This window comes from Lepidothrix coronata, unplaced genomic scaffold, assembly GCF_001604755.1.
Source record: "Lepidothrix coronata isolate B3197 unplaced genomic scaffold, Lepidothrix_coronata-1.0 Scaffold1, whole genome shotgun sequence".
Classification (NCBI taxonomy): domain Eukaryota; kingdom Metazoa; phylum Chordata; class Aves; order Passeriformes; family Pipridae; genus Lepidothrix; species Lepidothrix coronata.
Window position 1 is genome coordinate 1,314,249 of NW_016690181.1, and position 23,920 is coordinate 1,338,168.

Below are 23,920 nucleotides of genomic sequence, written 5' to 3' on the forward strand. Positions count from 1 at the left end.
AGAAAGACAGGAAGTAATGTGAGCCTTTGTTTTAAACTATGTTTTATGTCCGGTTTCTATTTGTTTGAATTTATAGTAAGCTGCTGTAATTTTTATGAATACAATGCGCAAATATATTGAAAAGCAGTGCCAGTTATGAGGGGTTTAACGTTTTCTTTTAGTGGACTGGATTAGTGAAAGAGCATATATATTCAGTGGGTCCATGAGCATCATAGATGGGGGAGAGGGGTCCCTCCTAACTGATTTTATCTTGTCTCTTTGACAGTCCTAAGTGTTCATAGCCTATTCTAGAGATGCCACAAATAGAACTGTTCTATTTTCAGTTTAGTTAAAATTGATTTTCAATAACAGATTTGTATTTCACATTATCTGCCATTATGTAGAAACTGATGTTACTGAACACAGTAATATTGTGTAGCATGGGACAGGAAAGTAAAAATCAAATGTGTGTTTCCAAGTTCTCAGCTCTTGGAAGAGTGTTCATTTGTAGCTACTTGGATTCTACAGAATGAGTTCAGCTTGCTTTTTCTGAAAGTTGTAGGCTATCTGTTCCAGTCAGAACATGCTAGTTTTGAGTTGCTAGTGTCTTATCTCACGTGGTAAATTTCTTCCCCTTTTTTGCATCAATGCCAGGAGAGGTTATGTCATCAGAAAGTGTCTGTAAGTCTTTCTCCCTAAAACTCCTTTTAAACCCTTGTGGTGTAGTGTTTATTCCATGTCTGTTTTGCAGTGATGTGCTCCTTAGCAATTTAAATTGCTGATATTTGATGGATAAAGTGTGGATAGAGACTTTATGGGTATCTTTGTATTTCTGGGTTTCAAATTACTTAGAAATAAGTCTTGTAACCTAAAATTCTGGCAAGGCAAAAATATAACTATTGATGAGGCCCTCGGATGGGTACAAGAAGTGTAATTTACATTTTCACCTAACTATGTAGAGGACCTTCTGATGCATTTAGCTATTAATCAGAGGTAGCACAGATATGTTAGAAGTGTCATTCTTCCAGTGTTATGTTTGCTTTCATAATTATTTGTAATCTACTTAGTGTGAGATGTATGCAGTCATGAGTGAGGGCAACTTCAGTTTACATACTCTCTCAAATCTTTCTGATAGGTTGCAATAGGTTTGAAGTGACACTAGAGAAATCCAACAAGAATTTCTCAAAGAAGATTCAGCAGGTAGGAAATACCATCTCCTTGATGTGAGGACAGTTTTCTGCTGTTTTCAGCCAATAAATGAAGTAATGTACATCTTCAATCTCTGCTAAGCTTAACAAAAAAATTTCCCAAAACTATAGATTCCTCTAGTGGTGAAACAGACGGGTGGTTCTGCCCACTCTTACCATAACAGAATAAGCTTCGTTTGATTGCTAAAGCAGAAAACAAAGAATTGGAACTTGCAGGTTTATTTTGGGCTTTGGTTAGCAGTAAACCTTCAGCTGCTCTGACTGAGAATATTTGTAAATATGATGGTAATACACAAACAGTCTGTAATATATTATTTGATTCTGATATGCAGTCCTATAGGAATGTGAATGTAATTCTGCTTACTTGAAATGTAGAACTAAAGTAACTGCCAGTCTTGCTGCCATTTTCTTTTTTTTTTTTGGAGAACTCGTGCTAATTGATTATATTGATTCTTGGGAAAACACCTCAAGGATTATGCAGCCTCTTTCAGCAGCACTTTGCATATCCTTTAGAAGTGTTTTTGTACTGGTAACATGCCAATTATTTTAGCTTTTTTTACCTAGTTAGGTTGCAAGTGCTACATTCTAGCTTTTAAAAAATGAGTGTTAGTTAAAAGGGTTGCAGTGACTGAAGGAAGGGAGTACATAGATAACTGTCTTGCTGTTTTTATTATTTTGAGATCATCTAAGATGCATTTTCTTAGACTATAATCAACCCTTGTTCAGAGGTTTATTTTATGAATGGAGTCATTAACAGCATTCTCCCTTTCAGATTCATGTTGTTTCTCAATTTAAAATTTTGGTCAGTCTATTAGGTAAGTGAAGAAAAACCTTTTAATATTTAATGAGCTCAATGCAGTTACTTGTCTGAATGTGGCACTCCTTCCACACACCTGCGTAGCAGTCTCGTCGTGGAGAAGTCGTTGTGTGGAATTTGAGCTTTTCATTTTGCAGAGGAAGCGTTAAGTGGCATGGATTGAGAAGCAGCTTTGCTTGTCATAAGCCAACTTGGAGAACAGAGCATTAATGCTGTTTTGTGATTAGAAATGAAGTACATTTGTGCGCTGTGTGCACCATACGATAGGGGCTAAAACTTCTGTCCAAACTTGTTTGATATAACAAACTTACTGTTAGTATGTTACACCAAATATGGTTTATATGCAGATGGCAATCTTTTACCATCCTGTGGAAGGTCTAAGTTTGCTTGGATCTGACTATCTTTCTTTAACCTTATGATCTTCCTATGGATTTTTTTTGCTTATGTTGCTACTCCCTTCTTTATGATCTCCAAGTCTCGGCTCTTCCAACTCCAGCATGTGTAGATTTCTGCTGCTTGCGTCCTCGTGTGTATAAAAACCTGACCACAGTACCCTCTGTTTGCAACTGTTCACTTTACACTAATTTCAGGAGCCAGTTCAAAATGCTCTCTATTCAGACAATCTTCCATCTTGAACTTGCTCTGCTCTGGCCTGCTTGCTGGCCCTTCCACTCCCACTCCTGCTTGGTTAGCACTTGTTCTCAGTTCCTGCATGTAATTTACCAACTTTGGTGTTAGTCTTCTTTTCTGCATTTTTTTTGTATTTATATGTGCCTTAGCACTCTTCAGCTTTTGTGAAAACATGTCCTTTCCTTTCTTACAGCTCTTAGTTTCAGAAGTTCTTCTTTTTATATAAACGTAAAGTGTGATAACTTACTTGAATTAGCAATGACCTCTACGTATATTAACTATTGAATAATAATTGGAATTTTGTTTAAAACAGAAAATAACATTTATGTTCATGACCTGTTGACATTTCAACAAATCACCACGGTTTCCAAGGCAAAAGGTGCATCTCTCTTCACTTGTGACCTCCAGGTAAGGGGAGGAATTCAGTGGCACAGGCGTCCTTACTGTTCGTAATAAGGATAACTTTTTCACGTCTCTGTATAGATTAGATTTGTTAATTTTGTGCTGCATGCAAATTGCATGGGTACTAGTGTTTTTTAAAATTACTACCTACTGCATTTGCTTAAGGCAACAATTTTTGGTGTAGTCACCTTCATTTTCTTCCTCTGCTTCATAAGGCATTTTCCTGTGCCTGTTATGATTGCAGCTTTTGATAAAATACTTAACTTTGTCTGTCTTGTTTTTTTTGAAAGGTCCTCTTCATTATAAAAGCCATTCCCTTTTCCTAGAATTGCCAGTGTACTAGCTCATATGGTTCCCTTGTCTAAGCAACTCCATCACTGTTTTTGTTATGTTTTTGTTTCTGTTTGTTGGCCTGCAGAGTCCCAGGGTAGCTGTGATAGATTCAAGCCATAAAATGGTTCCATAAGGTATAGCAGTCCCCTGTTCATGTGCTATGGTTTATTAGGTGACTCATTTTTATCCAAGTGAGTTTCTCATCCTACCATATAATTCAGAAGCCTTCACAACCAGAAGTGCTCTTCATCATGTTTTCTTTCTTTGCTCCATGGAAGCTCAAGTGTTAAATAGTTTCTAGAAAGTACTTGGGGTTTTCTAGATGTGAAAAGTAATGTGTTTCAAAGCACCTTTACATCTGGTCATTGCAAAGTGGCTTGTTGTTTGTGTGTACAGGCACTTAACTTTCCTAGTATTTCTTGTCAAGAAACTTTTTCAGTAGGTTAGAATATTAGAAGTTATTAATATTTTCATCTGTTAGTATAACACATTGTTTGCATTGTTTCATTTCCTTACCTCTCCTATACTGCACAGAGTTCCAGCTATTTATCCTAGTTTCAGGGCTGGACTGATAGCTCTCTACTTATCTTCTGTTTGTGTGTGTGTATGCCTTTGGTGCTCTTTTATTTTGTTGCATTTTCTTGGTGTCACAATTCCTGCCAAAGTTTGTTTTTAAGTATTCTGACACCACCTTCCCCCCCCCCTTCCTTTTTTTAGGCAATGACCTTCTGGCAGGTTTAAACAAAGCTGCTCTTCAGTTAACAGCTTTGCTTCAGGCTGAGGATTCTTTTGGCCTTGTATTATCTTACTTGCCTCCTATTTTGTGAGTGCCTGTGAGTTAGGCCTGTCTGTTTTCACAGCAATCAGGTACAGGGGAAGAGGTGCTGAGAATGTGTGTGGCAGTGCGTAAGAAGCTACAGCTTTATTTTTGGAAGGACAGAGAGTTCCATGAACTACAGGTGAGTTGTGTTGTTTCTGTAATCTAATATGCCTCAGCAGGGGGTGTAGTTGCTCTTTACTACTTGCTATGCAGTCCCCGTTACCCAGAGACACTGCTGACCTCCAGAGCATTGACTCTGGTTGGTTCTGCAGAGTTGTAACAACAAAGCAGAAAATAAAAGTGAAAATAGTTGGTTTGAATCACAGTTAATGTCATTAATACAGTTAATAATTTAAATTAAGGACTGTGTCCTATATTTTGCCATTCTGGTTGTAGTACACTTGTAAGTCAGTGGAGCATATTAGCATACAGCATCTGTGAATGTATACCTAACAACAACATTATGAGAGTGGGTGCACTTCTACTCGAAATTTTCCAGATATGTCATTAAGTCAGAAGATGGTTACTGACAACAAGTGTAGAGAGCTGCAGTTGTGAATACTGAAATGATAAAAATAACTAATCGAAACGTGTAGAGGCTTTTTCACCTACAATGCCCTTCTAGAAAATTACCAGTTAGCTCAGAGCACACCTCTTTACTGTGCATGAATCTAACCTTTTGGTTGAATATTGCCATTCCTTGACCAGTAGATGTCGGGCACATGTGGTGGGGAATATGGTGCCTGTTATGCTCTGCACTGCCAGATTTGACTTCTGCTTTTTTCTCGTAATAGCCAGTTTAACTTATTTTCCCTGTTTTCCTCAGGGGGACTTCAGTGTGCCTGACGTACCCAAGTCTATGGCCTGGTGTGAAAACTCCATCTGTGTAGGCTTCAAGAGGGACTATTACCTGATACGGGTAAGACTGGGGTGTGTAATAGTGTTTTAAGAAGATTTGGATTGCATTAAACACTATGGGGGCTGCTTCTGTGCTCAGGGACTTAGCTAACAGATTTATGAAAACCAGCATGTGGTACTCTGGTATGGGAAGGGCAGTCTAAGACTGTCCTTTTAAACTGATGTTGTTGGGAAGTGATCTTTTGTTTGTTACTGTTGAAAACAGTGTTTGCAGCTCTTGCAGAAAAAGGGCATTGGAGAAGATACATTTTGGTTTGGCAGCAGTCTGTGTAAGCTCAGCTTGCATTTTATTTAATGTATTGAGAAAGGAGATAGCTCAAAGAGGGAAAAAAGACCAAGAATATCTTATCTGACATACAGTGAAGCGTAACTATTTTTTTGTTTTTGATTCTCTTGCTGAACAGTAGTAGTTTCAGTTTGATAGTCTCTAAACTTACTGTCATTATATTACAGCTTCCAGTTACGCTTCATTTACAGCTGTAGTTGATTCTCTTTTCTGCCTTTATAGTTGGTTTCTGCAGATATGATAGGAAAATAAGGTGAAGTGCACCACACATGTTCTTGCATGGTTGGCAATACTGATCTGTAGGCAACAGGAAAACTGCACATAATTTTTGCGATCACTTGAAACTGATGCTGCTCACAAAAGAAGGGATGCCTTTCTGGAGTGCTCTCCTAGATTTTATTCCTTCCAGTCTAGTTATATGAGTAGTTGTGCAGCCGCTCAAGCAACCAGGGTGGAAACTACCTGTCCAAATATCTACTTGGGGTTAGTTCTGATGCTTGACAGACCTATCCTTGAAGGGCTCCATTTCACTAAATAGGCAGAAAAAATATACATGTGTTTATGGTGTTGCTTTCTGCTAGCTAGCTGTTGATTTATAAAATGCTTGAGCTGTAAATGCAAGGGAAGCTGCAAGAATGTGTAGCTGGAGTTAAAGGAGAAAGATTCTCTGTTTTGGTGGCAGTGAGTTTTTTTATCAGCTCATGAAACAGCAGTTTTTTCTGTGGGTTCAGTTCCCAGGACAGCATGTGGCCACAAAATGACTGACTAGGACAGGGGAAAAAGACTAGACAGGTTGCTAGGCTTTTAGTTTGATTTTTTGCTGTTGTGGCAGCACTCACTCATGCCGTAACAAAACAGTGTTAAAGTTTTGGCCTGAATTAAGTGTTTGGACACTTCAGCTGATATTGCTACTGTGCTATGCATTTTATGAACCTGTATGAGTGATGTGCTCAGCTACTGTTATAGTAACAGGAATACATCATCTCAGACACAGAAGTATTAATTCTGTATTCCACAATGATGTATAAGCGAGATAAGTTAGGATATGCAGAAAATGTTATTGCTTCTCTTTAAAATTGCACTTGTCCTGTTAGTGATTAGTCTGGGATGTAAATCCCTCTAGGGCTTTTTGGCTTTAGTCTCGTGTGGTTGTGAAATAAAGATTATTTTAAAAAACAGGGTTTTTATCTTCTTTATTATCCTAGGTGGATGGAAAAGGATCCATCAAAGAACTGTTTCCCACAGGGAAGCAGCTGGAACCATTGGTAGCTCCTGTAGCAGATGGAAAAGTTGCAGTTGGCCAAGATGATCTAACAGTTGTGCTTAATGAAGAAGGGGTCTGTACTCAGAAATGTGCCTTGAATTGGACAGATATTCCTATAGCCATGGGTGAGAAGTAGCAGGTGGTTTTTTTTAAATTTGCTTCTTTACTCTTTTGTATGTGATAAAATCATTATGTTTCCAGTATTTTGAAACTAGCTGGATTTGGAGTGTGATAGTTTCTACAGTATTTTAAGTTGTACTATTGGAAAGGTTTCATATGTTTATTTTTGCTTCTTAGCCTTCTTTGCTTGTAGTCTATATGCCTTTCTCCTCATAAAATAGGCATATTGCCTATCTTTTATGAAGGGACAAGGTCTGAAATGGAAGGTAGTGTTTTAAAGCACTGTAGTTCTTCTGGGAAAAGAAGGGCACGTTTCAAGGGGAAAAAATTTGAAAAGAAGCCTTTAAGTTCTGGTTTATTTGAAGGAATACTTGAGAGCAATCAATTTAAATTTTCTTGTTTTGTTAATAGAACATCAGCCTCCCTACATCATTGCTGTTCTGCCAAGGTATGTGGAGATCCGCACTTTTGAACCCCGGCTGCTGGTACAGAGCATTGAGCTGCAGAGACCACGCTTCATCACCTCTGGAGGGTATTGGATAGAACTGTTCATTACTGTTGTCAGGCTCTCTGGGTGTATGATAGCACTCTGAAAAACAGGGAACAGCTTTTCTAGGTCTCTCAGCGTATGAAGTAGTATTAAAGCAGTCTGTTGGGTTTTTTATGAACAGATTGTTGAAGGCCATATCTTGAGGAGGAAATTATAGAGTTGAGTGTCTTTGGGAATTTGTGATCGCTGGACATATGTTCTTGTCCTTTCTGCTTTGCAATAATGCTCAAGTTGCTGTTATATCAGATTGATCCATGTGTGTATTAACCAGGATTGTATTTTTTAGATAGGGTGTTGCTTCCTTCTCAGCACTGGAACTTAGTAACTGAGTACTTTTGTCTTGTTTTCAGAACAAATATTATATACGTGGCAAGTAATCACTTTGTTTGGCGGCTCATTCCGGTGTCCATAGCAACACAGATCCAGCAGCTTCTGCAGGACAAACAGTTTGAGTTGGCTTTGCAGTTGGCAGTAAGTACTCAAAAACTGAGTTTGCAGTGGATGTGATTGTACAAAAGTAAACAAAAGGATATTTGCCATCTGCTTGCCTACAGCGAGTCCACTAATCAGTCAGTCATAGTGTAGCCTCTCAGCTGTCCACTTTGCACAAACTGGTACACTCTAGCCTTTTTGACTTAAGCTTTAGTTTTGGGCTGCCATTATTCCATATTAATCTGTGGATTAGTTTAGATTTTGAGATATCATCTGTGTGTAAAAGCTTACCTCTTAGCTGTTTAATTGGTTACTTTCTTTTAGATTTTGAAGTCAGTTAGACTTCCAAGTCTTCAGGCTGCTTGCAAACAGTGTTGTTTGAACTTATGTGTTTTGTCACATGGCTTTTGGTTTTTTTTAGTACTACTCCTGAAACAATAACATTTTATAGGTGCTGATGCAGTATGTTTAATTGTACTGCTCTTACTGTTTTAGGATTTTTTGGTTTCTGGAAACTTCCCTGGAATTACATAAAAATAAATTAATGGCATTTTGAATTGCTGACTTGAAAAAAAATTTTGAAAAGGCAAATGAATGAAGAGACAGTTGCTGTGACAGAGCAATTATATAGATAATAAAAAGTAGCTTTCAAACCTTCCAGGTTATCTCTATGACACAATAAACATAGCATCTGACAGGCACCATCAGAGATGTTCACTTTGGAAGATTATCTTTTTTCTTTTTAATCTGTCCAATATATAATGCTCCTGTTATTTCTTAGAGTGTTTCCTTCTTGTATATGAGGCCAGAGAGTTTTTAATGTTTGTTAATTTGTATGTTTGTAGGAAATGAAAGATGATTCAGATAGTGAGAAGCGACAACAAATTCACCACATAAAGAACCTCTTTGCCTTCAACCTTTTCTGCCAGAAGCGCTTTGATGAATCTATGCAAGTTTTTGCCAAGCTTGGTACAGGTAAATGCTTAGGTCAACTTTGAGGTACCTAGGTTAGAAGGAATGAAATGAAACTTATGGGCTGTTGCTTGGGGCTTTTTGTTTTAATGCTTTGTTTAATTTAAAACAGTGGTGTCTTATGCAGACCAATCCCCTGTGAATGGCAAATAACCTAGACAGCTGTTTAGTTGTTTTTTGGTGAAACTGGTAATAGTACTTAATCAACTACACCTAGTAAGTTAAGTTAAATCAAGAGTTTACCCTTTGTGCAGAATATATTTGTATTCTAGGCTATTTTACAGCATGCATAGCATGTGCACAGACCCTTGAAGCTGAGTGCTTCAGCAGCTGCTAAAAGCCTACTTGTAGCTTAGAATGAAAAGTAAGGAACATCTGTAGATTTGCAAAGTCATTTTACTCAGACCAAAGGACCCTTAACCCTTGGTTTAACCAAGCTGCTGAAACGAGGAAACTTTTCTGTGCTTTTGGAAGTCAAAATAGTCTCTGATGCTACTCGTTTGATTTGTACTAGGGCTATTGGAAGAACATTTAAGACTCAACTGTACCATAGAATAGTGCTGAAGACTGAGATTCCTGTGCATTTAAACCTAGAACTTGTTTTGATGACACATCATATTTGCTTTGGAAAACTACAGTGAAAGAAAAGGACTGAGAACTCAAAATACTTTAAACTTAAATTAGAGGACAGTAATTTTGAATTTGCTTCAACTCTGTGAACATGGGTGTTCATTAGTTACAGATGGTGCTATTCAGTTCTTGTTTCAAAAGCACGATAAATCTTCTCTTGAAACAGTGCTTCTTCCTAGAAGTCCTGTCTTACTGTCAGAGTCATTAATGCTGGGATTCTGTAGGAAGAGCAGCAAGATAGTTATAATAATGGCTTGTCCTCGAGGTGTGCCAAGTGCAGATGTTGGAACTTCTTGTGCTTGGACTTTGAAACAGTTTTTCTCTTGCTTCTTTTGCCTTGTTTTAGCTTCTCTTCTATAACGAGTGAATTTTGTTATCTAGAATCTCGTGGATATACCACTTGACTACAGACTGCTCTGTTAGAAAGCTAAGCTGATGCTAAGAGTTTACAAAAATATTATGAATGGTTACTAATCCTAGTTATTTTTTGCTTAGATCCCACTCATGTGATGGGTCTGTATCCTGACCTCCTGCCCACAGATTACAGGAAACAGCTACAATATCCCAACCCCCTGCCAGGGCTCTCTGGGGCAGAGCTGGAGAAGGCACATTTAGCTCTGATAGACTACCTAACTCAAGTGAGTGCTCTTCTACCTGTTTTTAGAGCAGGGTTATTCAGTTTTAGCATGCTTTGTTGGTTTACTTTGTTATGTAGGAAGCAGTACAGCTACTCCAGCTCTGTCATGCTAGCCTTAGTGGGCTGTCTTCATGGTTGGAAACTGTGGCAGCAGCTCCTGAGTAAGCAGGGGAAATAGAACATGTGAGTTACCCCACAGTTATGTAGGAAACATCATGTGTGACTGGACCAAATTTACTTATGGATTGGATCTGAATACGAGTCCAGTATTTTATTTCTGGTATCCTGAAGAAGACTTGAGCACTTGATCTTTTGTTTTTGTTTGGTGACTACTGTGGAGGGCACTGTCCAGGAGACAGGTCAAGAGCATGCATTAAAATGTGGAACAGGAGATAATGGGCAGTGTAACTTCCTGCCCTCTTTATTTTGTCATAACTGGAACCTGAATTGTTTGGTTGCCATCCTTACTAGACTAAAAGGAAGCTTTTGTCCAAAAGGGGATAGTTTTTGTGCCTAGTAGTTCAAAACCTAAATAATTTTCCAAGTGTTTTGAATGTTGCCTGACTTCTCTGAAATGTCTCTACTCAGGTTAACAGAATTTCCTTCTGACTATTTTCTCAAGACTCTGAACATTTTGCAGAACTATAAATTTGCAAAACAAATGTATACACCTGAATGTAGTTGTAAAGTTCATCTGTTGAATAGTTAGTAACAATAAAAATTCTTTTGGAAAGAATTTATTAAATCAAGTTATTAAATTGGCTTAATTTAGTCTTTTTACTTGGTGGATTATATTTTCTGAGGTGAGGTGTAGAAATTCATGGCCTTTCCAGTTAAAATTTCATTTGATGTCCTGCAGAAAAGAAGTCAGCTAGTGAAGAAGCTAAATGATTCTGACCATCAGTCCAGTACCTCGCCACTCATGGAAGGAACACCCACGATCAAATCCAAAAAGAAGCTGCTACAAATCATTGATACCACCCTGTTAAAGTGTTACCTGCATGTGAGTGTCTATCTGACCTAGAGGCTTTTCCTTTGCCACATGAGCTCTGTTGGAATTTCAGGAATATTTAAGAAGGAGGATAAGGAGCTACTTCAGAAATTCTAACACAACTGTCTGTCTTTGGTCTAAAAATGATGTGTAAGACTTGGTTAGCTAGTTTCATCATTGATCAGGAAGCAGTTTCATGGAATAAGCAGATGTGTCTGTTTCTGGCTGCTGTGTCTGTTGAAAGATCATGGGCATGCCTGTGTATTTTGAAGTTCTAACGAATGCTTACGTTGCCTTGTAGTGTTAAATGCAGAAGAGTATGATCTTTGCTGTTGCAATGCTTTCCAAAGCTAACCTCTGTTCTTGAAGGGGAGTAGCTCTGATACAGTTTTCTTTCTGTCCTGGAAATGATGGAAATGAACATGGGCCTTACTCTAAGATGTTAAACTGTCATTTCTTGTATTTCTTATGCTATAAGGCTTCCTTGTCCCCCAGCCCCTGCTTCCAACTCATGTTTTGTACTATATGCTTTGAAGTTGCACTTCCAGTGAAGTACCTTTAAGTGTTCCCTTTTTGCTTGCAGACAAATGTAGCACTGGTGGCACCACTGCTACGTCTGGAGAACAATCACTGCCATATTGAGGAGAGTGAGCATGTACTAAAGAAGGCACACAAATATAGTGAGCTGATAATACTGTATGAGAAAAAAGGTCTGCATGAGAAAGGTAAGTACATGATGGGAGAGGAGAAGGAATAGAAGCATGTATTCCTTGTACTGAGTTTTTACTTGTCTTCGGTGAGCAGGCAGTATTCAGAAGAGACTGTTTAATTACCATCTGGTGATCAGATCAGTCTTTGTTCCTGTTACAGTTTGGACTGTATGTTCAAAACAAAACTTTGTTTTGTCTTCAGTAGCAGAACAGGAAAAATGCACTTTTTTGTGCTTCAAGTTGGGACTATACTTGTGTTACAAAGGAATGAATTTTTTTTGTTTTGAAAGCACTACAGGTACTGGTGGATCAGTCAAAGAAAGCCAACTCGCCTTTGAAGGGTCATGAGAGGACAGTGCAATATCTGCAGCATTTGGGTGAGTGTGAGGGAGAGCAGTATTTTTGTGAAGCTGTTACTCCTATTTGGCTTAGTGGTTATTCTTCTGTTTGGCAACTTTTAGAGGCTATCAAGCTGAAAGATATCCTTGTCATCTGGTTTGGTTTCTTACATAATGCAAACTTCAATATTAGTTCAGGGCGTTTTGTTGAAACTTGAGTATCTTATTGGAAAACGTTCCTTATTTCTGATTAAAATTTCCATTGGTAGAAAATGGGCCGTAGTATTTTGAATTTTCCTCCAGTAATGTTTTATCATCACTGACAAAAGGAAAATTTTAACTTCTGGTTAGGCTTTCCAGATGAAAGTCTTAACTTCTAGTTGCTGGTCTTTGTACTGTCTTTTATGAGATGAAAATCCTATATTAAGTTGTTGTTTCCTGTGTTTAAGTAGATGTAGATAATGACTTAAGTAGATGTAGATAATGTAGTTGCTGTTCAAGCATCATGGTAAAAAGTTTTAAAGAGAGACTTGGAATGTGATTAAGACAACCAATCTTAGTTTTGGGCTTAATTGTTTATGTTTGGTAGCACTTAGTATTTGAGTTAATTTTTGTTTCTGTTTGAAATCATGTCTGTGAAGTAATGAAATTGTGCATTTAACCTGGAATGCACAATTTGCTTGACTTGAGCAGGGAGAAAAACAAATTGGATTCTTCATGTAAATTAAGCTTGGCTGGCTCTGAAGGCATCTGATTGTGTCGTGAGTAGATAGATGCTTAGGATTTTAACACTGAGCCCTACTGCTTTTTATATTCCAGGGACAGAAAACTTGCATTTGGTATTTTCCTACTCAGTCTGGGTGCTAAGAGATTTTCCTGAAGATGGACTGAAGGTAAGTGTGGTTGAAACAGGCACCTTGTCGTTGAGATTCTTAATGCAGTATATGGAATTGGGATAACTTAAAGTAAGAAACTGTGTATTAATGCTAAATCCAATTAAAGATATAATTTGTGTTTTCTGTGTTCAGTACTGTGGTAATGTTAGCAGTAGATAGAGCAGGACAGTCTTTCACTTTTTCTTACTCTTGTCCATTCTTGGAATACTTTACAACATTTAATGTTATTGATGTCACACTTTTTGCACAAGAGCCTGATTGAGTATTTAAATGTCATATATTGATTTGCCTTACTTATTTTCTTTTTTCTCTTTGATATAAAATTGACTTCCCGTGTTTGGAAGATGTTGGGCTCTGTAAGAGAAGAGTGTTCACTAAGGCAGAAGTGGGGATGTGTGTTAATCTCTTCAGATGTGAAATAACTTCTCAGTGCCTGAATAAACTGCTCAGATTTTTTTTTATACTTCTTGTGCTTACCTTTGGCATGTGTGATGATATGCTGGGCTTCAGTGCCTCAGAGAAAATACCCTGTGGCACTTAAAAAACCCCCACACCTTTCTGTGAACAAAATTTTGTTTAACAGATATTTACAGAAGACCTCCCCGAAGTGGAAGCTTTGCCACGGGACAAAGTGCTCAGTTTCTTGATAGAAAATTTTAAAAGCTTGACTATTCCTTATCTGGTAAGAACTCAATCTCTACTAGTGCATTACATTCAGTACAAAATGTTACATGTAAGACTGTAGTTCTCCAAGAGTCAGACTCTAATGCTATCTCACAGAATGCTAGCCTTGCCATAAGTTGTGCAAAAATCCCATAATTGAAATTTATGAAATCCTGAAGTCAGGATTGGTAAAGGCAAGCATAGAACTGTTGCTTGCTTTTATAATAAGTTATTTCCCAGAGTAAGTGTCTGTAACTGAACCTTAACATGTATTCACAGGAACACATCATTCATGTTTGGGAAGAAACCGGTGCAGACTTTCACAACTGTCTGATCCAGCTGTATTGTGAGAAAGTGCAGGGATTAATGAAAGAGTATCTCAATTCTTTCCCTGCAGGTATGTTTAACCTTTTCTGGTGAGAAGACTGGGGGTATGGGACAGCACAGGGGAGCCTTCATATACCATATTTTTTTTTAGCCTTCCCTGTTCAACCCTAAGTGATGAAGGAACTGGAACAACAAAAGTTGTGGGTTTGTAGGGCAAGCTAGTTTATTGCCTCCCAAGAGATTTTAAGGGGTCAAGCAACACTTTATTCATAATTAAGTAGAATGGCAGCTACTGCTCCCTCGAATCCTGCATGTTAAGGGTAGGGAAGGGTTTTGAATAACTGAGTATTGTTTTATCCAGCCACTTGATGTGTTTTAAGGAGCTGAAATAATTTGGCAGGTACACTGGAGTCCCAATCCACGTAACAGTTCTATCAGCATTTAGTTCCTCTTCATGATGATTTGTTTGTTCATCTTCTTCTGTGTACTAGTGTAGTAAAATAGTTGTAAGAATTTAGCTTATGTTGTTTTCTTCCATATAGATAGAACTCCAGTGCCTGCTGGGGAGGAAGGAGGAGACTTGGGGGATTACCGTAAAAAGCTTCTACTTTTTCTGGAGAAGTCTAGCTGGTATGAACCTGGTCGGCTAATAAGTGACTTCCCCTTTGATGGTGAGTTCAGTTTTCATAGGTTAATTAAACCCTAGCTTATTGCACTGTACAGCAAAATCTCCTCACTTATTGTAGAATCATGGTAACTAGAAACAGACAAGATGACTGTATCTGTAGTTGTAGGCCACTGGTGTGTACACTGTTTTTGCTGGCACAGTTGGGTTTGCCAGTCTCTGCAGGATTCCTGTAACTGTTGACCTAAGACCTTGTGGTATCTCCTATCACTTAAATATTTAGCCTAACTTTTTGATGAGCCTGAATTTTTCAACAGGTCTGAAGATTATTGTTTCTTAAGGTTACTTAAGAATTCATAAAAGGTTTCTGAGACGCGTGTGAAGTGTAGACTTACAGTCTCAGTGTAATTTAAACTGTAGTCTGAGCACAGATTAATAGTTCCTACTGATAGTCTGATCACTAATTGAACTTTTTCTGTCATTTCTCTGTGTAGCTATTGACTTAATCCTTCATGCTATCACTAGGTCTCCTAGAAGAACGTGCTCTGCTCTTGGGTCGTATGGGGAAGCATGAGCAAGCTCTTTTTATTTATGTTCATATTTTGAAGGACACCAACATGGCTGAAAAGTAAGGATTTCTTTATTTTATTTTATTTTTTTTGCAAGTCTTAGTTTGCTCACTTCCCTATGGATGTGTAGTGAAATGTTTCTGTATATGGAACATGAACACTCTTAAATCTTCAGGATCTTCTGGGTTTCCATGTTTTTTTGACTTGTAGGCTTTTCCGGGTATGTGTTCATTACAGATGCTCATTCTGTCCCCTTGAGGTTTACCTTTTTGTGCTCTTCTGTTATTGCACTTTAGAGCAATATGACTGTCATCAATGGGTTTCTTGTTTCCATCTGTCCTTAACCTGTGAACTTCTGTTGTTTTGCTTCCTTTCTCTTTGGAGAGACGTTCATTAGCCCATGTGCCAAGTTAGGCTCCTTCAGTTAGGCAGAATCTTCTTAGTAAAGATACGGTATTTTTCTAGATATTTTGTGCCAGGGAACCTCCTGAGTGAATCAGAAGTACTCAGGTACTCAGCACTGGCAGGTACATGTGAACGTTGGGGCCTATTCAATGTAGCTTCTTTTCAAGATAGTTTCAGCAAATGCCTGTTACAGGGCATTTGGCCCCAGTATGCAGCGTACTCTAATGAAGAGCTTCTCTTTGTGATCTGGATACACTAATTAGAAATATCTATGCATATGTTATTATGCTGTGACGTGTTGATTGGAGATATCTCATTTCCCCCTTTTTCTTACACAGCTAAATTAAATTTGACTTCTGCATTAAAGCTTTTTAAGTTGATTGGTAGTGGGAGATTTGCACAAAACCTCCCTTCTCAGCATTTTAATGCAAAATAAATGGTATAATTTTGCTGTGCAATTTGATTAATTGATCCAAATTGGATGTTTGGCTACTTAACTCAATGACTTCAGTAGTCAAAGCATTTAAATGTTAATTTCTGTGAACTGATTCTATGAGTTCTAAAATTGTTTTTGTATTTTACTTGATTCTTCTCTGTTCTAGCTACTGCCATAAACATTACGACAGAAATAAAGATGGCAGCAAAGATGTAAGTAGCTTCATCTTTGTAGTCTTCCTGTTCAGTAAGGATGTAGCAGGCCATTCATACCTTTTTCAGGACTTGAAAGTTTTGGCTCCATATAGACTTTTTCGGGGTTTGTGTAGGGAGCCTGTGTATAAGCTCTTAGAACTTAGGAATTACTAGATGACTGATTGGGTTCTTTTTGGTTTTGTTTGTTTGTTTGTGTTTTTAGTTGTTCGTTTGGTTTTGGGGGTTGTTTTTTATTTATTTTTTGTTGAGAATGATACTGTATCATTGGAGTTATGATGGAATTCAAAAGACAAATTACTGTGTTTGTATTTCATGTACATCTACAGAAAAGATAGGGGTAAAAAGCAATGAAGTGTTGGTTTCTAAATACTGTAAGTGAGTTCTGAAAGATGGATGAGGGAGGCATTATTAACTACTTTTATAGAAAATCTTCAGAATGCAAGTCTTGAAAGTTCTTGAACATCACTGGTACTTTTCAGGTTGTATTGTTTTAAGGTATGAGCTGTTTATATGAACGCTTCAGAATTTTGGATGCCATAGGTACAACTTAGTACCATTTTTGGGTTCTACTAGCACTGTCAGTTGTGGATACATGCAGTGTTTTCAGAACTTTCCTTTTGTGTGCAACAGGTCTATCTGTCACTGCTCCGGATGTATCTCTCCCCACCTAGTGTTCATTGCCTGGGACCAATCAAGATGGAAGTACTGGAACCTCAAGCCAATCTGCAGGCTGCTCTGCAGGTTTTGGAACTACATCACAGCAAACTGGATACCACTAAGGTAAATCAGACCTGTAACTACTCAGTTTGTACTGTTGGCAGAAGATTACAGAAGGTACTGGTGTAGGGAAGTTAGTGGATTGTAAGTGTCAAGCTAAATGTGTCAATTTCTATTCTATTTTGCTCTCTATTCCTTTTTAATTTTTCCTAACTTAAGTATATTTTGTTCCAGGCAATAAACCTACTCCCAGCAAATACACAGATTAGTGAGATTCGCATCTTCTTAGAGAAAGTCCTTGAAGAAAATGCTCAGAAGAAAAGATTTAATCAAGTGCTCAAGAATCTTCTCCATGCAGAGTTTCTGAGGGTAAGCACCCAGCACCTGTCATTTATTGGAACGGTGTTTTAAAACATGTTCTATATTTAAATTAACTGTTCCTTATACGGAATGTGTGTCCTCTAGATGGTGCTGTAGTGCACTTGAAATGTGACCCAAGTAGATTGAACATCCCAGCAGGAGATAGTGTCTACATTCATTTTAGATTGGATGAGGTGTATGTTTTTCCAGTAAGTCTCTGGACTCACTGTGCTGTGGTGTGCATTGCAGAACCATCCCAAACGGCTTGGACTGGATTTCTTTCAAGTGAACCAGAGGAAGCAGTTCAGTAGTTCACCTTAACACCTCTTAGTGGTTAGAATGCCTTAGTCTTTGGACTAAGTTGAAAGTAAAATCCTGTAATTCATATAGTGTGCGTATGGGGTGTTCAATACCACCTGCTCTGCTCTACAGACCTGCTTTTGTGCTGCACAACTTGGTAATGTGGATACTGAGAATTAAATGTTTTGACAGTTTGCAGTTTCACCAGATTAGAAGGCAGCTGTAGTGTGGCAATAATCTTTAAGCAAGTTGGGTTTTTCATCCTTCTTTAGGTCCAGGAGGAGCGGATCTTGCATCAGCAAGTGAAGTGTATTATTACAGAGGAGAAGGTGTGCACTGTTTGTAAAAAGAAGATAGGTAACAGGTGAGAGAGCTTGGTAAACTGAATCAAATATGGATCTGTTACTCTTAAACTAAAAATGTTGGAAAAGTTGAAATGTGTATATATCCAGAGAGAACAGCAGTATGAGGGAGCTATTTGAAGACTGTTTGAATTACAAATTACATTGCTCAACTGGGTGATGGGGAATACCTCAAAGCTTTACTCAGTGAATTTACTGCAAGAGTTTAATCCTGCTTTCAACAAAGGAGTATAAAATCTCTTCAGAAACTCCCTAGAATTCTTATTTCACAACTCTAAAAGGCTTAGAATCATTCTGCTACTACCTGCTTCTTAACTAGAATTATGAAGAATGATATAAGAATTTTAAACTAAGATACATGTGTAGTTTTCTATATCTGATGGCTTTGTAGTTCTCTGACTGATTTACATTTTGTAGCCTAATTATCGTAGGATATCTAAAGGTAAAACTAATTTACTTGATTACCTGGATGCCAATAACTTTTCTTCTGGTATTCCTAGTAGGCAATTGTGGCTTAATATATAATGTAAATTTTACTTGCACTTTTTCCTCTTTGAACTCGAGTGAAATGCCACATGACTAACTTAGTCATTGTTTCTCTTGTTGATGTGAACTCTTCTGAGATTTCAGTAGCATTGACAATGATAGGAAAGGTTGTTTTTCCAAAATATTTTAATAAACGTAGGTCTAAATATTGCTGTGCATATTAAGTTTTTTGCTCTTAATGCGTAGCATGTAGCATCAGAATTTAAGTTTGCACAGGCAGTATTGTTTTTGTTTTATAGAATTTTTCTAATGCTGTTAAGTTCAACAAGATTTTGAAGGTCAAGCATGTCGCCCAGTCCTAACTTGTTACCAAGTTGAAGTAAAGTGAAGTGTGCCTGCAGAAATGAAAATAGATCAAAAAAAAAAAACAAACCCAACACCAAAAAAACTCCCTGGCTTACAAAATCCATAGAATTCTTTTGTCTGGTTTTCTCAAGAATATATTCAGGCTGTAATTTAAAAAAGAGATAGTCACTTCCATGTAGGTGTCTCTTCCTGATTCTGTACAACTTGGATGTTCTTGTTTGAATGTGGAAAACTGTCTGTATTGACAGCTGATTTTTGTGTTTTGTTCTCTTTACAGTGCATTTGCTCGATACCCTAATGCAATAGTTGTGCATTATTTCTGCTCCAAAGAAGTCAACACACTCGACACCTGACCTTGTCGTGGTCAATAATTCCAGCACTCATATGAAATTCAGTACTGATGACTTAAGAAGTTGATGTGTCTGAGATTTTTGAGGCTTGTTGCTAGGTTCTCTTACACTGGGTAGGAGTCATTTGTATATGTGGACTGACTGTACCTACCTGGCAATATTGATTTACTAGAAAATTACTTTAACCAAGTTGTTACAGTGCTGGCAACTACTCTCAGTACTCAGATGAAGAATAGAAATGGATTTTTGTAGTGAGTTTTGTAATGCACTCCAGCCTTGCAAATGAACTGTTAGACAACTGTTGGACGTTCACCACAAATCAAGTTTTACAATAAAACGTACTTTCTTAGGGTGAAAATGTTGTGATTTGGCCTTGTATGTAAATATTTATTCAAAAAAATAAAATTCCTTAAAGTCTGTGCAGCTATATCAGCATTGCATGGAGATCATCAAGTGTTTGCCATAGAGGAGGCTTCTGTGTCTATTTCTAGACATAGAAAGTATAATTTTACTTTCATCTCAGTGACAGAAATGTTTAAGTGCTGGCCAAAGGACTCTTTATTGATATTCAGTGTTATTGCCTGACCTTCAGATAAGAAGTTTTTTCACAGGAGGTAGTGAGACAAACAGTAGATATCACTAGTAAGCTTTTTTCTTTTCGCTTTAGTTTGAGAGCTTTAAATTGACATAACTTGTGTGTTGGTTGCACTGAATACATTCCCTCTTAGCTTTAGTGGAAGCTCAAATACTGTTTGAAGAAGTTCATACCTGCACTTGTAGCAAAATACAGAGAACACCCTCTAAAGCAATTTCTGGAAGGAGTGAACTCTGGTTATTGCTTGAGCTTCTAGACTATGCTTGAGATTTATGTATATAAATTCTTTAGTCTCTGGCTCACTTTCCAGCACTGAAGTAAAATCCAGACTGTTTCAACATATGTCTATTTTAAGTGCTCTAGAACTGTGTTCTGCTCAGGCTGGTACTGTTCTTAAATTACTCTTAGGCCAGAAGTCTTAACACAAGAACTAGACTGTACCACACTCACTGTAGGCTGTAATATTTTTGTCTAACTTATTTTTTCAAAAGCATAAAATAGCAGATTGGTAGAGGAGTATTAAAATGTTTGGTGCAGAAAGAATCTGTGGAGAGTGATAATGAAAAGGCAGCAGTAGCAAATAACCCAATAGAGTAGCTATTTGACTCCCGACACCTTGCTCTAGCAACACTTATAAATATGGTATCATTAAATAGTATGAGCATGGCATGTAACTACCAGATATCACATCTTTATGAATACATCCTGTAAGCCTAAGATGTAGTTGGATCTCAGTTAACATTATAGGTTTACTTAAGCCTTTATGTGAATGTTTTTTAGGAACAGATCTGCTGTAAGCTGACGAGTCCTAATTCACTTTCCCTTGCCAGTATTAGTAGTTTCCCTTGATAACTGTTTTTTGCTTTTCCACATGTGTTTTGTATTTATTGTTCATATATTGTTCATGCATTCTTATGGATTTCTTGGTCCAGTGTTTTGCTACTTCTGTACTTGGATGTCTTTCTGCAGAGGCTGGGGAGAGGGAATCTGTGGTGTTAATGTTTTTAAACTTGTATTTCTTCTATTTGAAGAAGAGAGCCTAAAAATACTTATACTGGATTTGCACATTCTGTATAGATCTTTATATACTGGTTCAGGTACAGAGGGAAGGTGGTTTGGGAGAGCTGTGTTTACAGGTAATTGAGAATGAAAGAAGGGTATTAAAAAAGACCCTGTATTCTTTGTATACAGATATAACAATACTACTCTGATTTTTACCATTAGTATGAGTTTTATTTACCTTCATTTTCTGTTACCAGGAGAGCTGTACTCACATATGAAGATCTTCATTGTGCTCTTACTTACAGGTCTAAGGTTGTGCCTCTCTTCATCTCCACTGCATACCTTTTACAGAGATGTGGTTTGTGCTGTAATTTGTTTTTCTTGGTTCGTATAGTGTGGTTTGGGTTTACTAACCATACAGCAGGTTTATCTAAAGCAATAGGTTGTAATAAATATTGTGAACCAGTGTGTGTTTCAGTCATTGTGCAGTTAAGCTTCTCTGGGCTGCTGTAGATTTTATTTTCCACTTTGTCCTGGAAGTCAGACTCAATGCAGGGATTCTCAGTATCCCTTCCACTTTAATATGTGTGAATGAAATGTGGCCATGTCATCAATTCTCAGCTTAGGTTTTCAAATCTACAAGTTTATAGATGCTTGTGAATGTTCTCAAAATCCTACTAAAACCACTTTTGTATTCTCTCTTTGAATAATGTTTTTGAAAGTCTTATGCCATTAAATATGTACTCATTAGAGAACACTAAATTTACTGACAAATTTTTTTTTGAGTGGTGATATGCTATTTTGGGCAGGGGGAGGGATGTTGAGCTCTGTGTGACCAAATCAGGAAATGTTTAGATTCACAGATTTGCAGCTGTTTAAACTGTAGGTCACAGACTAGTCTAGTGTTGGAAGTAGAATAGAGATCTTCAGTTTTCCCATTCTATAGAAATGGGAGATACCACCACAGAGGAAGTCTTTTGTCTCCACGTTACAGAATCACAGAATGGGTAAGGTTGGAAGGGACCACAGTTGGTCATTTGGTCCAATCTCCCTGCGCAAGCAGGGTCATCCTAGAGTATGTAGCACAGGATTGCATCCAGATGGTTCTGAATATCTCCAGCGAGGGAGACTCCACAACCTCTCTGGGCAACCTGTTTCAGTGCTCTGTCACCTGCACAGTAAAGAAGTTCTTCCTCATGTTCAGATGGAACTTCCTGTGCATCAGTTTCTGCCTGTTGCTTCTTGTCCTATTGCTCAGCACCACTGAGCAGAGCTTGGCTCCGTCCTCTTGACTCCTTCCGTTTAGATACTTGTATACATTGATGAGGTTCCCTCTTAGTTGTCTCTTCTTGGAGGTGAACAGGCCCAGCTCCCTCTGCCTTTCCTCATATGAAAGGTGCTCCAGTCCCCTGATCATCTTCATAGCCCTCCCCTGAACTTACTTCAGAAACTCCATGTCTCTTGTACTGGGGAGCCCAGAACTGGACACAGCAGTCCCAATGTGGCCTCACCTGGCAATGCTCTTCCTAATACCCCCCCCCCCCGCCCAGGATTCCATTGGCCTTCTTGGCCAGAGGGACACACTGCTGGCTCGTGGACAGCTTGTTGTCCACCAGGACCTTCTCCACAGCACTGCTCTCCAGCAGGTCAGATCCCAGCCAGTACTGGTGCAGGGGGTTATTCTTCCCCAGGTGCAGGACCCCGCATTTGCCCTTGTTGAATTTCAGACAGTTCTTCTCTGCCCATCTCCAACCTGCCAAGGTCCTTCTGAAGGACTGCACAGCACTCTGGGGTATCAACCACTCCTCCCAGCTTTGTGTTGTCATCAAACTTGTTGAGGAGGCACTCTGTCCTTTCATCCAGGTCATTGATGAATAAATTAAACAACTAAGTATATTGATATTTCCGGAGAAGACCAACCTGCCAAAAAAAAAACCAAACCCGAGATCAAATGCTGTCCTTGATTGCATCCTTTCAGATTTTCATCTCTTCTAGTTATGCACTCAGCTCTCCTCATAGTGTTGCTAAAGGGACCAAAAGGGACTCCTTGTGATATCTGGACACATTTTAAATACTATGTAGTGTAGTTGATGATGGTGTCATTTCATGCTTGCTGGCAAAAAAAGTAAGCATGACATGTATATAAAACTACCTTTACCAGTGTGGACATGTTAATACAAGCAGAAGTAAAGTTACTGGGTATGAGGCTTTCTTTGCCTCATCTTTTGATGCCTTTTTACTTGCTTGTTTTCTTGCTAGGAAATGATAAAAACAAGTAGTTTCTCTTTGGATATGAAGTTCACTGACAGCAGTGTCTGTAGATGGCTAAAACTGCACACAAACACTGTTAATGGGTGATCTGTTTTTGACTATGAAACATTTCTTAAGCACATATTCTAAAGAGAACATACCAGTTTTTCTTGACAGAGAAATTCTATAAATTTCATCCTGTGCTGAGGGATTTTATTGGAAGAGGAGCAAGAATGTCAGAAGCAGGTAAGCCTAATTTTAAATGCAGTTGGGCACTCACAAGACAAGATAGAGGCTTTTTATACTGCCTGTAATAAACTTTAGAATAAATGTGATTTCTCCATGTTGCTGTGCTATGTAAGGCCACCTCCATTTTCCTGTAATTTATGGTCAAACTATATTAGATTAAATATAAAAAAAAATCACACTGTTCTGCAATTTTTTGAAGATAAATAAAACCTAGTTTGATAATAATAGAATGGTTTGGTTTGGAAGGGACCTTGAAGATCTTCTAGCTCCAACCCCCCTGCTGTGGGCAGGGATGCTGCCCACTACTGGATCAGCTTGCTCAGGGCCCCATCTAACCTGGCGTTGAACACTTCCAAGGATGGGGCATCCACAACTTCTCTAAGCAACCTGTTTCAGTGCCTCACCATCCTCCGAGTAAAGAACTTTTTCCCAACGTCTAATCTAAATCTACCCTCTTTTACTTCATTCCGCCTTGTCCTATCACTATCTGCTAGTGTAAAAAGTTACTCTCCCTCTTTTTTTAAGCCCCTTTTAAATACTGTAAGGCCTGTAAATATATAAGCCCTTTTTAAATACTTTAAATTGGGTCTCCCTGGAGCCTTCTCTTATCCAGGCTGAACAACCCCAACTTTCTCAGCCTGTTTTCATAGGAGTGAAGCTCCTCCAGTCCTTCACCTTCAGTGCAGTGCAGAAAAGCAAATAACTTTTCC

At 38.2% G+C, this 23,920-nt stretch overlaps 1 protein-coding gene across 2 annotated transcripts in view; it reads left to right on the forward strand.

Annotated features, from left to right (window-relative positions):
* Positions 1-21,177, forward strand: part of VPS39 (VPS39, HOPS complex subunit) — a 23,342-nt gene extending 2,165 nt beyond the window's left edge. Inside the window, exons 3-26 of one of the 2 annotated variants that reach the window (XM_017810234.1) lie at positions 634-660; positions 1,115-1,179; positions 1,960-2,002; positions 2,948-3,042; positions 4,230-4,328; positions 5,016-5,108; positions 6,599-6,782; positions 7,189-7,309; positions 7,678-7,798; positions 8,605-8,734; positions 9,857-9,999; positions 10,858-11,001; positions 11,573-11,714; positions 11,990-12,076; positions 12,857-12,930; positions 13,517-13,615; positions 13,876-13,993; positions 14,466-14,594; positions 15,074-15,176; positions 16,125-16,170; positions 16,804-16,953; positions 17,125-17,259; positions 17,823-17,914; positions 19,042-21,177. In XM_017810234.1, the coding sequence (XP_017665723.1) occupies positions 634-660; positions 1,115-1,179; positions 1,960-2,002; positions 2,948-3,042; positions 4,230-4,328; positions 5,016-5,108; positions 6,599-6,782; positions 7,189-7,309; positions 7,678-7,798; positions 8,605-8,734; positions 9,857-9,999; positions 10,858-11,001; positions 11,573-11,714; positions 11,990-12,076; positions 12,857-12,930; positions 13,517-13,615; positions 13,876-13,993; positions 14,466-14,594; positions 15,074-15,176; positions 16,125-16,170; positions 16,804-16,953; positions 17,125-17,259; positions 17,823-17,914; positions 19,042-19,117 (2,516 nt within the window). In that variant the 3' untranslated portion in view covers positions 19,118-21,177. The remainder of the gene's footprint in view (positions 1-633; positions 661-1,114; positions 1,180-1,959; positions 2,003-2,947; positions 3,043-4,229; positions 4,329-5,015; positions 5,109-6,598; positions 6,783-7,188; positions 7,310-7,677; positions 7,799-8,604; positions 8,735-9,856; positions 10,000-10,857; positions 11,002-11,572; positions 11,715-11,989; positions 12,077-12,856; positions 12,931-13,516; positions 13,616-13,875; positions 13,994-14,465; positions 14,595-15,073; positions 15,177-16,124; positions 16,171-16,803; positions 16,954-17,124; positions 17,260-17,822; positions 17,915-19,041) is intronic. The other variant, XM_017810243.1, reaches the window with a different exon arrangement.
* Positions 21,178-23,920: the final 2,743 nt, after the last annotated feature.